This window comes from Moschus berezovskii, chromosome 18 (genome assembly GCF_049115385.1).
Source record: "Moschus berezovskii isolate FMDL1 chromosome 18, NW_MosBer_1.0, whole genome shotgun sequence".
Taxonomy (NCBI): Eukaryota; Metazoa; Chordata; class Mammalia; order Artiodactyla; family Moschidae; genus Moschus; species Moschus berezovskii.
The window spans coordinates 43,443,455-43,456,987 of record NC_142477.1 but is presented as its reverse complement, the minus strand read 5'-3'; the positions used below and the strand labels follow the sequence as shown (position 1 = coordinate 43,456,987).

Below are 13,533 nucleotides of genomic sequence, written 5' to 3'. Positions count from 1 at the left end.
CACACTCCAGATGAAAAATATAAAATAAATAGAATCCACATCTTCAAGGAATTCACAGTCTACCAAGAGACACCCAGGGCAATATATACTTCAGATTACAAATGATACAATGCACATGGAACACATGGAAAGTAGTTTGTTAAGTAGCTCTATTAGTTGGGTATTTAGGGAAGGTTTCCCTAAGGAGGCATCATCTGACTTGGGTTTTGAAATTAAAATAGGAGTTTGAGAGGTATTGTTGAGAAACATTTCTCACACAGGAATTTTTTATGTACTTTTCTGCCCATAAAACTAAGAATTTTGAGGGAAGAAGCTGCTTCATTCTACATCCATAACCCTCATTTCTGTATCTGAACATAACAAGAATAATAAACGCTTGCTAAAATTTGTTGGATTAACCTATCTGCACAAATGCAACATAGTGCATGCCTGCTAAGTTGCTTCAGTTGTGTCCAACTCTCTGTGACTCTATGGACCATAGTCCACCAGGCTCCTCTGTCCACAGGATTCTCCAGGCAAGAATACTGGAGTGGATTGCCGTGCCCTCTCCTCTAGGGAATCTTTCCAAATCAGGGGTAGAACCCATGTCTCCTACATGTCCTGCAGGAGATGCAGGAGGGTTCTTTACCACTAGTGTCACCCGGGAAGCCCAGACAAGAGGTCAAATAATATCCAATCCAAAACTATGTTTCAGTCCCCTATGCATAGGGATGACCTGCATCACTCCTTAATTAACTAATTAGAGTTGTTTTTCTAGTAAATATAAAAATAATTTGGGCAGTAATATTGTTTTTGGCTGATTTCAGTCTTTATTCCAGTCTCCTTCTATATCTTAACCAAAAATGCAATGTCAAGAACTGTTTGGGTCTGTCAATAGCCATGTTTCTTTTCAAAGAGGATCCCCATCTTTATTACCGGTTGCCACCCATGCACTTGAAAGAATGATAGTTGAGTATGCAAATAATATGCCAATAAAAATCCAACTGATTTGAGGGAAAACTGGCATAGGCTAATATAAATGCAGTACAACTTAACAAGTATATACTGAGCAAGTTAAACAAATAGCATTTGAATTTACCCTCTGCATGCTGAGCCTATGAGAAGCAAATACCTGAGAAACACCTGAAACGTTCTCCACATCCCTCTTCTGTTGGACATCCTCGAGTAGGTTTACATGATTGTGTTTCAAAAGCACTTCCCACACAGGAATGGCCACCATACTGTCCATAAACAGCAATTGACCGCCTGCGAGTCTAAATACAAAACACACAGATTTCCAGTATCTCCAGGTTCCTTTATCTGAGAAATAAAATCTGAGATAAATTAATACATTTGGAGAAATGACATTCATAAAATTTCTCTGATGTACTACAGAAGTAAAACGTCCAAAGTCAATGAATCCAGAAACCCACTTGTCTTTGAGTCTGGTGACACTTGGGTTATTATTTCTAGAGCACTCCCAGTTTATATTTATGCTTAGGGTTGAGTGAAAAAAAAAAAAAACAGTGAATCTTTAAGAAAGAATTTTGGATAGAACTATAAGCAAATAGATCACAATACAGAATCATTCATTTTTCGCCAAAGCAATGTACCAAGGGTTAACTAGAAAAGGTGAAGCGAATTTTGCTGGAGGAAAAGTAAGGGTACTGGAAAGGGGAGTTAGATGAAGTGAAGTTAGGGAAACCTTCAGAAAAGTGGTGGAAATTGATTTGAGCCGAACCTTAAACCTTCTTCAGGAAGGCAAAGCAGTCCAGAGAGAGATAGCTACAGGCTACCATGAAAGTCACATTTACAAAACAGAAGCCTAAGTGGTCCACAGAGTAAGGTACATCTACAATGAAACTTCACTGGAAATCCAAAATCACTGATCTGTGAAATTAGAAATATATCAAATGCAGATGCTGGGGGTGGGGGTAAAAAAAATTAGGGGAAATCACTAAGCCAAATGTGAAAACTAATTCATCCTAAACTTCATTTACTCAATATGAAGACATGTATCTAGTGTTTAAACAAAAAGAAAGATCTACAAAATCCTTTTCCTCTCCAAAGGCAATCAAAGGTGCATCTTTTAAGCTTCTTATTCATTTATTAATCTTACCCATTAATAAAAATGGGCAAAATCTAAGATTCCAGAAAGCTTAAACCTTGAGCAAAGACCAACAGGGGAGACTATATATATATATATATATAAACCAAGGTTGCATCTATTCATTCATCCTAAATTGAGACGACATGTAATTTGAACTTTGCGCAGGTTTGCATCAGCCTGGGCCTGGTTCTGGCGAATTTCATTGCGTCTAAGAGGAGAAGTCATGGAGGAATGAGTGAGGAATGGAGTTCAGTACAGTTTCTCAGTTAAGCTTTCAGTTTCTGAATTTAGTTGAAGACATCTCTTATACGTGGCTTAGACATGTGTGCTTTTCTGAAGTTCCAGAGCGCAGACTGTGTCGGTGTATAAGTAATGTTTTCCTTCACCGCAGACACCGGCATGACCTTGACGGCTGCCTACTCTCGGCATCTCATTCTCGCCTGTCAAATTCTGATCTCGTTACCTCATTTTCATTTTCACTTGTCTCCTTCTGGATGAAAATTCTGTTTTCATAATCTGAGCATGATGACCTTCCCTCAGAAAAATTACTCATATGAGAAGTACCTTCTATCTACCTCTATTTAATGTTCTTTCTTAACTTGTTTTTAATTTCTAAAAGTGTTTTCTGAGGTTGGTGTTTGTTTGAATTTTGTCTTATTATTCATGTACCTGTTTGCCTGTAATCAGAGTTGTCATCTATTGTATTTGCCAGAAGCCAAATTCTACACTTGTGTAATTTATTTTGTAAATACCCCTCATGTAGATACTAAATAAATGCTTGAAAATTGTGATAATGATGATGTTTCCAAACATAAATTATCTTCTATAATATGGTTCTAAATGATTTTTAAACACACATTTTAATCTAAACTGAACCACTTTTAAAATGCTTTACGACAGCAGCCCTTGGTGCCCTTGGTACTGCTGGGCCTGGCCCGGGTTGGAACTGTACCCCGGGAGGCGCTCTGGGCAGCTGAGCCCCAGGAAGCTTGGGGGAAGACTGGAAGCCTGATCTGAATTATGACTGAATCAGTGTATTTAATTATGATTAAAAATCATTTCCAGTAAATAAATAAATAAAAAATGCTTTACGAATATCAAATCATGTTGTATACCTGAAATTAATGTTATATGTCACTGTATCTCAATAAAAAAGAATTTAGCCATTCAAATGTTAAGAACTTTTGAAACAGCATTATATTTTTTAAATTATCTTAAGATGATTATCAGAAAAAAGACATATCTATATACAAAAATGTTCATAAAAGTTTCATTCATAATTATAAAATATGTAAGTAAACTAAATCTCAAACAATAAGAAAATGGAGAAAGAAGACTGCTATATTCATATAATGGAATATAATACAGCTGTTAAAATGCATGCTGATAGCATAATATTAAGTTAAAGTAGTAGAATACAAAATCATGAACAAATGATCCTTTTTAAAAATCGTTAGCACGCAGAAAGAATAAATACTAAAATGCTACTATATTGATTTCTTCTAAATGGTAGAATTATGAGTAGCATTTTCTTTATACTTTTCTATGTTCTCTCCAATGAATAATTTATAATAAGGGAAAAGTAGACATTTTAGGGGTGCTCTATAAGCACCAAGTCAAGTTGGGTTTTTTATTTATATTACTTTTGTATTAAGCTTTAAAACATTGAGAAATGTTTGACTTTCCCTGGTCATTCACTATTTGTTAGGTAAAATGAAGGAACGATTTTGCTACTCTTAGTGTTTGTTTCAAATGAAAAGCTGAATCCAGGAAATATGAAAATTCGAATTATTTACTGACTTCATTTCAAGCTATTCTATTTCTCTAATAATGAAAGAATAAGTGAGTAGCTTTTAGCTTCTCTTCCATGTATCTTTCTAGGCTCAAAGGTAAGACTTAGAAAAGTCCTACAAGAAAAATGAGAATGCAAAAAAATTTTACTACAAATTAATTATTAAATAAATCATACTTTTCCCCTTCAGAATTACTAATCACATTTTTAAAAACCATAAAAAGTAACATTCAGAAGTTAATGTCATTTTGCTCATGCCTAAGCTATTTTGGCATATGAATAAAAAATACAGAGTTTTCACATGGTCCTACCTGAGTCTTGGTGCAACCATTGCATTCTGACCAAGGAGCGTAGGAACCCCACTGGCAGTTGACTGGCGAGGAGGCACTGTCACCGTGGTGAATTGTCCATTACAAAGTCGACAGAAAGGTAAGAGAGAAGACACAGACGATAGTCAAGAATAGTCAAAAGCAGTCAAAAATTGTGAAGCAACTTTTGCTTCACCAAAAGCACCTCAAAATACATTAAAAATATACATAGGAAGGGCTCACTTTTTCAGAGATTTATTAAATATCATTTATAAGATATCTAGAATGTTCCAGGCACTATTTAGACCCTAGAGCTATAGACATAAAAGAGATAGGATAGGACATCCCTGATGGTACAGTGGATAAGAACCCACCTGCCCATGCAGGGGAAGCAGCTTCCACCACTGGTCCAGGAAGATTCCATTTGCCTCTGAGCAAATAAGCCTGCAAGAGGAAACTACTGAGCCCACAAGCCACAGCTGACTGAGCCCAAGTGTTGCAACTACTGAAGCCCGAGCGCCTAGAGCCTGTGCTCTGAAACAAGAGAAGCCACCAAAATGAGAAGCCTAAACATGCCAACAAAGAGTAGCTCCTGCTCCACTAGAGAAAGCCTGTGTGCATCAACGGAGACCCAGAGCAGACAAAAACAAAATAAATAAATAATGTTTTAAAATGAGATAGGATACTGACCATTGATAGAGGAAAGGAAGAAGAAATAGATATATAAACAAATAATTATAACACAATAATATGATCACAATGTGACTGTGACCAGCACATTCTCTGTCGCTAAGTCATGTCCCACTCTTTGCGACTTCATGGACTACAGCCTGCTAGGCTTCTCTGTCCATGGGATTTCTCAATCAGGAATACTCGAGTGGGTTGCCATTTCCTTCTCCAGGGAATCTCCCCAACTCAGGGATCGAACCCGGGTCTTCTGCCTTGACAGATGGATTCTTTACCACAGAGCCACCAGGGAAGCCCCATGATCAGAATACAATATAGCTAATTAGATAAATTTACTAACAGAATTGTGTACATTATGATGTGTTGTGGAAATACAGATAAGAGAGTGTCCAGAGGAGGGGTATAAGTAAGAACATACGGAAGGAAGATGTTATGGCCTTTAAGTTATTCTGGATGATGAAGAGTTATACAGAAATTTAACTGAGAGACAATAAGCTGTAAAATGACATGAGAGGTAGGAAACCAAAATCTGGCAAAGGCTAAATGGATGAGAACTTAGTTCTACACGCTCCCCCTGTTTACTGAGACCACTTTCTCAAGCACACACCCAAGTACAACAGGGGCAAGCTGAGCTCAAATAATTCCACTCAGATAAAATACACGTGGAAAATGGTGAGCTGACTCTTTCACAATGCTTGCAACGTGGAAAATCTTGAGGTGTTTTTAATCTTCAGGTTTCTTCCTCACAGGGAATAAAATAAAGTTAAGAATAAGAATAAAACATGCTTATTCTATCATTGTCTTTTCTGAAAATGTGGAAAGAAACAAAGCGTGTGAGGGGAAAACGTGCTCACACTGCAGTGTAAAAATCAGACCATAGTTTCCTCAAAATAAAAGAAATAACTGTTAATGATTTCCACACACAATCCAAAAAAATTCTCACCTTGAAAAAACTTGAAACTCTCCTATAAATCCCACCAAGAAGAATAAAGTTATTGCCTAGGAGGGAAAAAAAAAAAAACAATAAAGCAATATTTGAGCTTGCATTGCTTTAATGAGTCAAAAGTGAATACATTTGTACAAATCAAGATTTGTGAGTTGGGAATAAAAAGAGTGAAAGAAAAATGGAGAAGGTCAATGATTCTGCTCATCTTACAATTTTTAATTTTAATTAAAAGTTTAATACAGTTACCTTAAGCTCACTTCCCACTGTTCATTTCTGTAAAGACTACGAGGCACTAGATGATATCATAGACAAATAAACTGAAAAAACTCCCTAAAAGTTAAATATTCACAAACATTTTTCCAGGGTCCCATCATCTTTTATTCCTTAATCCACACTCTTCTCTGTCAGGAAACATCTAACAGGAGGCCTCCTGGGTGCTGTTTTGGATCTGTCAGGAATTCTCTGTTCCTTATTAATTCCTGAATATTCAGGAACTAAGAGGAGAGGCAAGCCTCTCCCGGGGGCTGAGGAATCCAGGCATTTCCTTCGTTAGTTTTTCTATACGGTGATAAGTACCCTCTTCCTTTTTATGAACTATATGGTAAAAGTGACTATTCACAACTCTCTCTCTCTTTCATTTGGATGACCTCATGTTTCCTTGATAACTTGTAAGTTTTGATTTTACTCTGCTGAAAGTAGCTATCTTGTAAAACAGTATAAATACCTACACAGTGTTGAATAAAACGCCTTTGCTCCATCAGAGCTTTGGTCCCCGTGTCTTGCTTTCTCTCTCTCCCTCTCTCTCTTTTTCAGGCTAATTCTTGGAGCGCAGAGGCTCTCTGTATTCATTTTCCTGCCCGGGCTTCAAAGACCCTCTGGAGAAGGTGGTCTGTGCCTTCACCCCATCGAGAGGGCGCCTGAGGCCTTCGTGAACAGAGCAAGCCCTGTGCAGGGGCTTTATTGGCTTTCTGCTAAACCAAGGAATATCAGCCTCTTTCTCTCTCCTTTACCTTCTTATTGGTCGACTCCGGACCACCAGGTTCCGGTTCATTAAAGGACCAACACTTCTCTAACTTTGGTACCATGAGAATGCTGGAGTAGAGAAAGCCTAGAAAGAGCAGTTCCAAGGGTTGAGGAGGTAAAAAGGAACCAGTTTACTAAATGGAAAAATCAAAAGTAGAGGTACATCGCTGGCCAGAGGAACCAAGATACTCATCACAATCCCTAGTTCTATAGGTGGCACCCAAACACGACAGAAGCTTTTTATAATCATCTTTATGTGATCAGTTCAGTTCAGTTCAGTCGCTCAGTCATGTCCGACTCTCCGCGACCCCATGAATCACAGCACGCCAGGCCTCCCTGTCCATCACCAACTCCCGGAGTTCACTTAAACTCATGTCCACAGAGTCGGTGATGCCATCCAGCCATCTCATTCTCCGTCGTCCCCTTCTCCTCCTGTCCCCAACCTTTCCCAGCATCAGAGTCTTTTCGTCGCATGAGGTGGCCAAAGTATTGCAGTTTCAGCTTTAGCATCAGTCCCTCCAATGAACATCCAGGATTGATCTCCTTTAGAATGGACTGGTTGGATCTCCTTGCAGTATAAGGGACTCTCAAGAGTCTTCTCCAACACCACAGTTCAAAAACATCGATTCTTCGGCGATCAGCTTTCTTCACAGTCCAACTCTCACATCCATACATGACCACGGGAAAAACCATTGTCTTGACTAGACGGACCTTGGTTGGCAAAGTAATGTCTCTGCTTTTTAATATACTATCAAGGTTGGTCATAACTTTCCTTCCAAGGAGCAAGCGTCTTTTAATTTCATGGCTGCAATCAGCATCTGCAGTGATTTTGGAGCCCAAAAAAATAAAGTCTGACACTGTTTCCACTGTTTTTCCATCTATTTCCCATGAAGTGATGGGACCAGATGCTAGGGCAGCCTAAATACTGAGCATCTGACACGCTACAAAATTGTATGCAAAATGTAATTATATTTCATTTGAAAAATCAGATGTGTCTTAAAAACAAATCTAGAAAGAAACATAATAAAGGAAAATAGTTTACTTCTGGTTGTGAAATTATAGGTGACTTTCATTATCTCATTTTTACTTTTATGTATTTTCCTACTTCGACAACTGAAAGTGTAAGGGAATACAATTCAAATTTGTACTAGAGACTCTAAGAATATTAAATGTATTCAGTTCAAAACCTAATATGTGCTGTGCTGTGCTCAGTTGCTTCTGATGTGTCCAACTCTTTGCGACTCAATGGACTGTACTCAGCCCAGGCTCCTCTGTCCATGGAATTCTTCAGGCAATAATACTGGAGTGGGTTGCCATGCCCTCCTCCAGGGAATCTTCCCAACCCAAGAATCAAACCCAAGTCTCCTGCACTGCAGGCAGATTCTTTACCCTTGAGCCACTGGGGAGGTCCATATCCTGGGATATAAGTCCTGAAACCATATCACCCCACATTTTAACAGGCCAGTATTCTTTTTCTTCTCTTGACCTCTCCAAACCTCTTTTCTCTCAGTAGTTCCAAACCCTTCCACTCACCTGCTTAAATCACTCATCTGCTTATTAGGTATCTTCCTTTCAGTTATAAAATCCTGGTTGCCTACTTCTGCCTTTTATAGTTCTACAAACCTTTTAGCTTATATTCTGATTAGCATAACCATAAGGGCTGAGAAGTAATATAGCCCTGAGCACCCCAGAAATATTAACAACGGTGGGAGAGGCTATAGATACTTTTCTGATTTTTCAACAAATATGTGAAGCACATAATGTAAAGCAACAACTTTAAAAGGTTTTTTTGTTCTTAATTTTAAACTATACCTTTTTCTTTTTCAACACTACATCTTTACTTGTGCTGTGTCAACTCATTTTTCCTGCCCTTGGGCAAGTCTATCTCACAACTTTATTAGTCACTCTCAGTCCCTAATAGGGGCTTCCCTGGTGGTTCAGACAGCAAAGAATCTGCCTGCAATGCAGTAGACCGGGTTTGATCCCTGAGTCAGGAAGGTCCTCTGGAGAAGGGAATGGCTACACACTCCAGCATTCTTGCCTGGAGAATTCCATGGACAAAGGAGCTTGGTGGGGTAGCAAAGAGTCAGACACAACCAAGTAACTAACACTTTCAGTCTTTAATATCATCACATTTTCAGAAAATAAAAATTCTGAAACAATCAAATAGTAAAATTTCAATTTATCATCCAATTTTAAATTTCTCTCCTATTCCCCAGTTCCTGTGGGAGGGGTGGTGTCCACTTCAAAATTCCTCCCTTTTATTCTCCTACTTCCCTTCCCCACCTCCCCAGGATGCCTCTGTCTTCTTCAGAATCAGAGCAGCAGGAGTAAGAGGGCAAGAGCAAAAAAACTCTTGCTGGATCGATGCAGCTGGAGTCTGGTGATGGTAAATCAGACTGTGCTGGATGTTTGAAAGCCAGTTGTCTGTCCCTCACAGTGTTTTCGTCACTCTTTGAATATCACTCCTTTGGACACCTACAGCCACTGTCCTCTGCCACAAATGATTCATCCCTTTGTATATCTCTCTTGGCTCTCACCATTGTCTGCTTACTGGTGCTACCTATTGGGGTTGCTTCATCCTGCAAGTGTCTCTCAGGGAGTCCCTGACAACCCAAGCCAAGCCCTTCTCCAAAACTCCACATCCGATCCATGGGATACCTGCATATCTTCTTGTCCTGTCAGGATGTAACTGATACTGATGTTGACTTTGCTAAACGCAGGGCAGTCAACCAGTCTGTTCTTTTAGATTTTGTCAAATGCAAGTAGTATGTACGCACGCCTCCATCCTCCAATGGACACAAACTTGCCTACTCTTGAGGATGGAGATGGCCAAAGGGTCACCAAGCAAATTTAGGGCTATTTTTTGGTAACATTGCATTGAATGTGCAATATTTCACTTTAAAATGTGAGGCTACTGAGCACCTTTTATTTTTGGCCTTTGACTTTCAGCCAAAACACGCATCATGAAAAAAAATCCATCTTAACATTCTACCACATACTTTTTTAATGTCAATGAAGTTTTAGAGTATTCACTTTCACCAGAACTAATTTTGCCACTATTTTCCACATGTGCTATGTGCTCTGGCATGTCCGACTCTTTGTGACCCCATGGTCTGCAGCCTGCCATGCTCCTCTGTCCATGGGGATTCTCCAGGCAAGAATACTAGAGTGGGTTGCCATGCCCTCCTCCAGGGGATCTTCCCAGCCCAGGGATGAAACCCAGGTCTCCCACATTGAAGGCAGATTCTTTACCAACTGAACCACCAGGGAAACTCATTTCCTCATATACATATGATAACCCATGAAGATCTGCTTATCACTAGTTCATGAGTTATACAAGCTGAATCTCTTCTTGAAAATTGGCTAGCTGGGTACCTGAAAATGAAGCAGTTATCATTCCTTGCCTTCAGAGAGAGTATCTCATCAAATGGACTTGACAAAACAATTACAAATTAATAAACAAATTAACGACAAAAATAGACATACATCTGAGCTAACTCTATAAAAGAATTCCCTAGTTGAAAAGACACAGGACTTCCCTGGTGGTCCAGTGGTTGAGAATCTGCCTGCCAATGCAGGGGATATGAGTTTGATCCCTGCTGGGAAGATCCCACATGCTAACAGGCAGTTAGGCCAGTGCAACACAACTAGAAAAAGCCCTCACACAGCAACGAAGACCCAGCACAGCCATAAATAAATAAATTAAATTTAAGAAAAAAAAAAGATATGGTATCTTGGCAGTGTGTAATGTAGCTAAGCGGGGGCCACATTTCCCAGAATTCTCTTCTCTTCTTCTTTATGACTGAATAAGCATTAGCTCTGCCTCCTTCCTCTAACATTTTCCAGCTACAACCACTGTCTCTATGTTTCTAATTTCTCCACATCTGGCCTTTTACATTCGTCTGTTGAACCATGAGCCCATCTAGGGTAAAAATAAAACACTAATTTCTGTAGCATACACTGAGTTCCGAATGTCCAAATTGCAGAGGAAAAAACTATGGAAAAATCCAATCTAATTTCTTAACATATCCTAATTAATATCTTGATCAGTAAATTTAGAACATAGGGCACCGTACAGATGAAGAAGGAGGTAGATTTTAAAATAAATCTTGCATCTTTATTAGAAATGAACATCAATTTGTAACACTAGCAATGAATTCACAATGCCATAATAATATGATTGAGTACTGAGTAGCCATTCGAAGCATGTTATAGCTTGATCAATGACATGAGAACATGCTTATGATATAATGAGTAAAAAGATTCAGATCTAGATTGATAAAAATGACATAAAATATATCTTATACATATTCATTTTAAAGTCTGAAAAGAAATAGATTAAAATGTTAACAATGGCTATCTCTGAGTGGAGAAATAATAGATACTATTTTCTTTTTGAATTTAATTACCAAGATGGTAGTGCTATAATCTGGAAAGGGACATTTTCAAAAGACACAAAGACCATCACAGTATAACTGGTAGAAGATGGGTGATAATGTCAGGTCAGCTCTGGGTGTGGTGAGGGAGGAGAGACCATCATCTGAGACATCATTGTGCTTGACCACATCCCAGCCCCATGAGAATCATGCTTCAGGTTTACAAACCCCAGGTTAATCTCAGTCCGGGGACGAGAGAGTGAAGTTCTAGACCACAGTTAGATCAGAGTGAAACCCTTTTTGCTCTAAAGTCCTGAAACACTTCAGAACCTATCTTATCCAAGGGATACAAAGAGTACCAGTGGAATTCTGGGACCACCTCTCTGAATTCAGTTCGCATGAATGGGGGAAGAGACAAAAGAATAGTCCTTCTTAAAGGCCAGACTTGGAAACCATCGTGTATCACAAAAGCATACCCTTCAGATTTACTGTAAAAATATGAGTCTCTACTCTCAAATATAGGTGAGAACTCTTAATGCAGCCCACAAAAAAATCATTAATTTGTTGATATTTTATCAACCAACTGAAAGATAAAAATAAATATATTACCCTGGTAGAAAAAATCATAATAATCAATGACTATGAACCCATCTTTAAATACAAAACAATTATTAAGATGTCTCATCATAAAATAAATAAGGAAATTGATTGATAGTTAATACAAATATTAGGAGAAAGTATACTAGCTTGATGACTCTAGGAAAGGCATCCTATTCTAAGTTACCAAATGTTCTAAATTTTAAATAAAAAAACAAAACAGACGGAGATTAGATTATATCATAATTCTAACTTTGTATGGTTACTTGGCATTCTAGCATTATAACATTAGACAAATTAACTTTGTGATTTGTGTTTCATTTTCAATGACTTAATTAAATGCAATTTCACACATAAAATACTCAAGACTCATGTTTCAGTCCTCCTCCATCCCCCTGGAAAGTGAGCACAGATTCAGTATTGTAGTTAGCTAGCATAGTGACAGCAAAAGCAATCTAGCAGCTGACAGGGCTGAGAAATTACTGCTCCAGCATTCTAATGTAAATTTTAAAAGTTTAAATATAAAACTTAGCAATAATAAAATTGCAGTAGCAGGTTCAACTTATGTTTACATCCCAGAAATACAGTTTATGATAGTTACATCTATCTTTGGTCCTAAATTTTTTTTCTTAACATTCGGCCTTTTTGCATTAGGCCAATATGTGTTTTTGGTAACTCTTTAGCTTCATCCCATTTATCTGTATCTTATGCTCTTACAATCCTGATCCTTTCATCCAGATTCCAAATTCTAAAGTTCCAAGTTTCCAAATTCACTCTTCTATAAAGCTGTTAGATAAGTCAAATCACAGGGATTCATTGCATGACTCCAAATCAAACAAACAAAATACATTGGAGGTAATTTTTCCCTAAGAAATAACAGTTGTGTTATTGTATTTCTTAATGGTTTTCTTGGGACTTTCATAAACACAGCTTCCAATCTCTGATTCCCAGACCTCTAAACCAATAAAATAAACTACAAGAAAAGAAAAAGAAATTCACTTCAGCTGAATTGTTAAATATATTTATTTAAGGATTTCTTAAAAGTCACCCTCAGAACTTTCTCTTTTCTATTTTCCCATGTCTTTTCTTTTAATTTATTTGTTACTTAAGTGAAACCTTACTCCCTTTAGAGTTAGCTCTGTTCACAAAAGTAATGAAGTTATTATCTTACCTTCATGTTTGGGAAAACATTCAGGGCAGCAGAGAGAAGGAAAATGTCCTCCTTAAGTGCCCAGTGAATTTTCAACAGTGGGAAGAGGCCAGCAGCGTACTCCCCGCCTGTCTCTCCCTACTGGGGATTCACTTGGCATCCATATATAGAGCAAGCAGTTCCGAGACTTTGCTCCGACCCCAATCGGGCTGGGGACACTGAGAACCTACCCTGTACTTAGTCTGTGTCTTGAAACCAGATGCATCTTATCAATTTGCACAGGCCTTAGCTACAGTCAGTTGGGACTGTTTGGAAGCGTAGTTCTGAGGAAACATCTGTAAATCAACAAAAGCAGAAAATATTCACTTCAATGTTTAAGTGGTTTTCAACCAAAGGAGACTCTGTGTAAGGCGAGGAATAAGCGTCCTTCCTGTTTTAATTTATCACACAAAGCAGATGTTTTCATGATTCTTTAAAAGGGGGTTATACAACAGACTTTGAGATTAGACACTGTGGAAGAAAAAACTTAAACGCCATTCTGTCGCTCAAAATGGAAATGGAA

General features: G+C 38.2%; 1 protein-coding gene across 1 annotated transcript in view; it reads right to left on the bottom strand.

The window, feature by feature from the left end:
- Nucleotides 1–13,184, bottom strand: part of C7 (complement C7) — a 61,744-nt gene extending 48,560 nt beyond the window's left edge. Inside the window, exons 1-4 of the mRNA XM_088827667.1 lie at nucleotides 12,993–13,184; nucleotides 5,820–5,875; nucleotides 4,193–4,268; nucleotides 1,112–1,253 (exon numbers count right to left, since the gene is read on the bottom strand). Of these exons, the coding sequence (XP_088683793.1) occupies nucleotides 1,112–1,253; nucleotides 4,193–4,268; nucleotides 5,820–5,875; nucleotides 12,993–12,998 (280 nt within the window). The 5' untranslated portion in view covers nucleotides 12,999–13,184. The remainder of the gene's footprint in view (nucleotides 1–1,111; nucleotides 1,254–4,192; nucleotides 4,269–5,819; nucleotides 5,876–12,992) is intronic.
- Nucleotides 13,185–13,533: the final 349 nt, after the last annotated feature.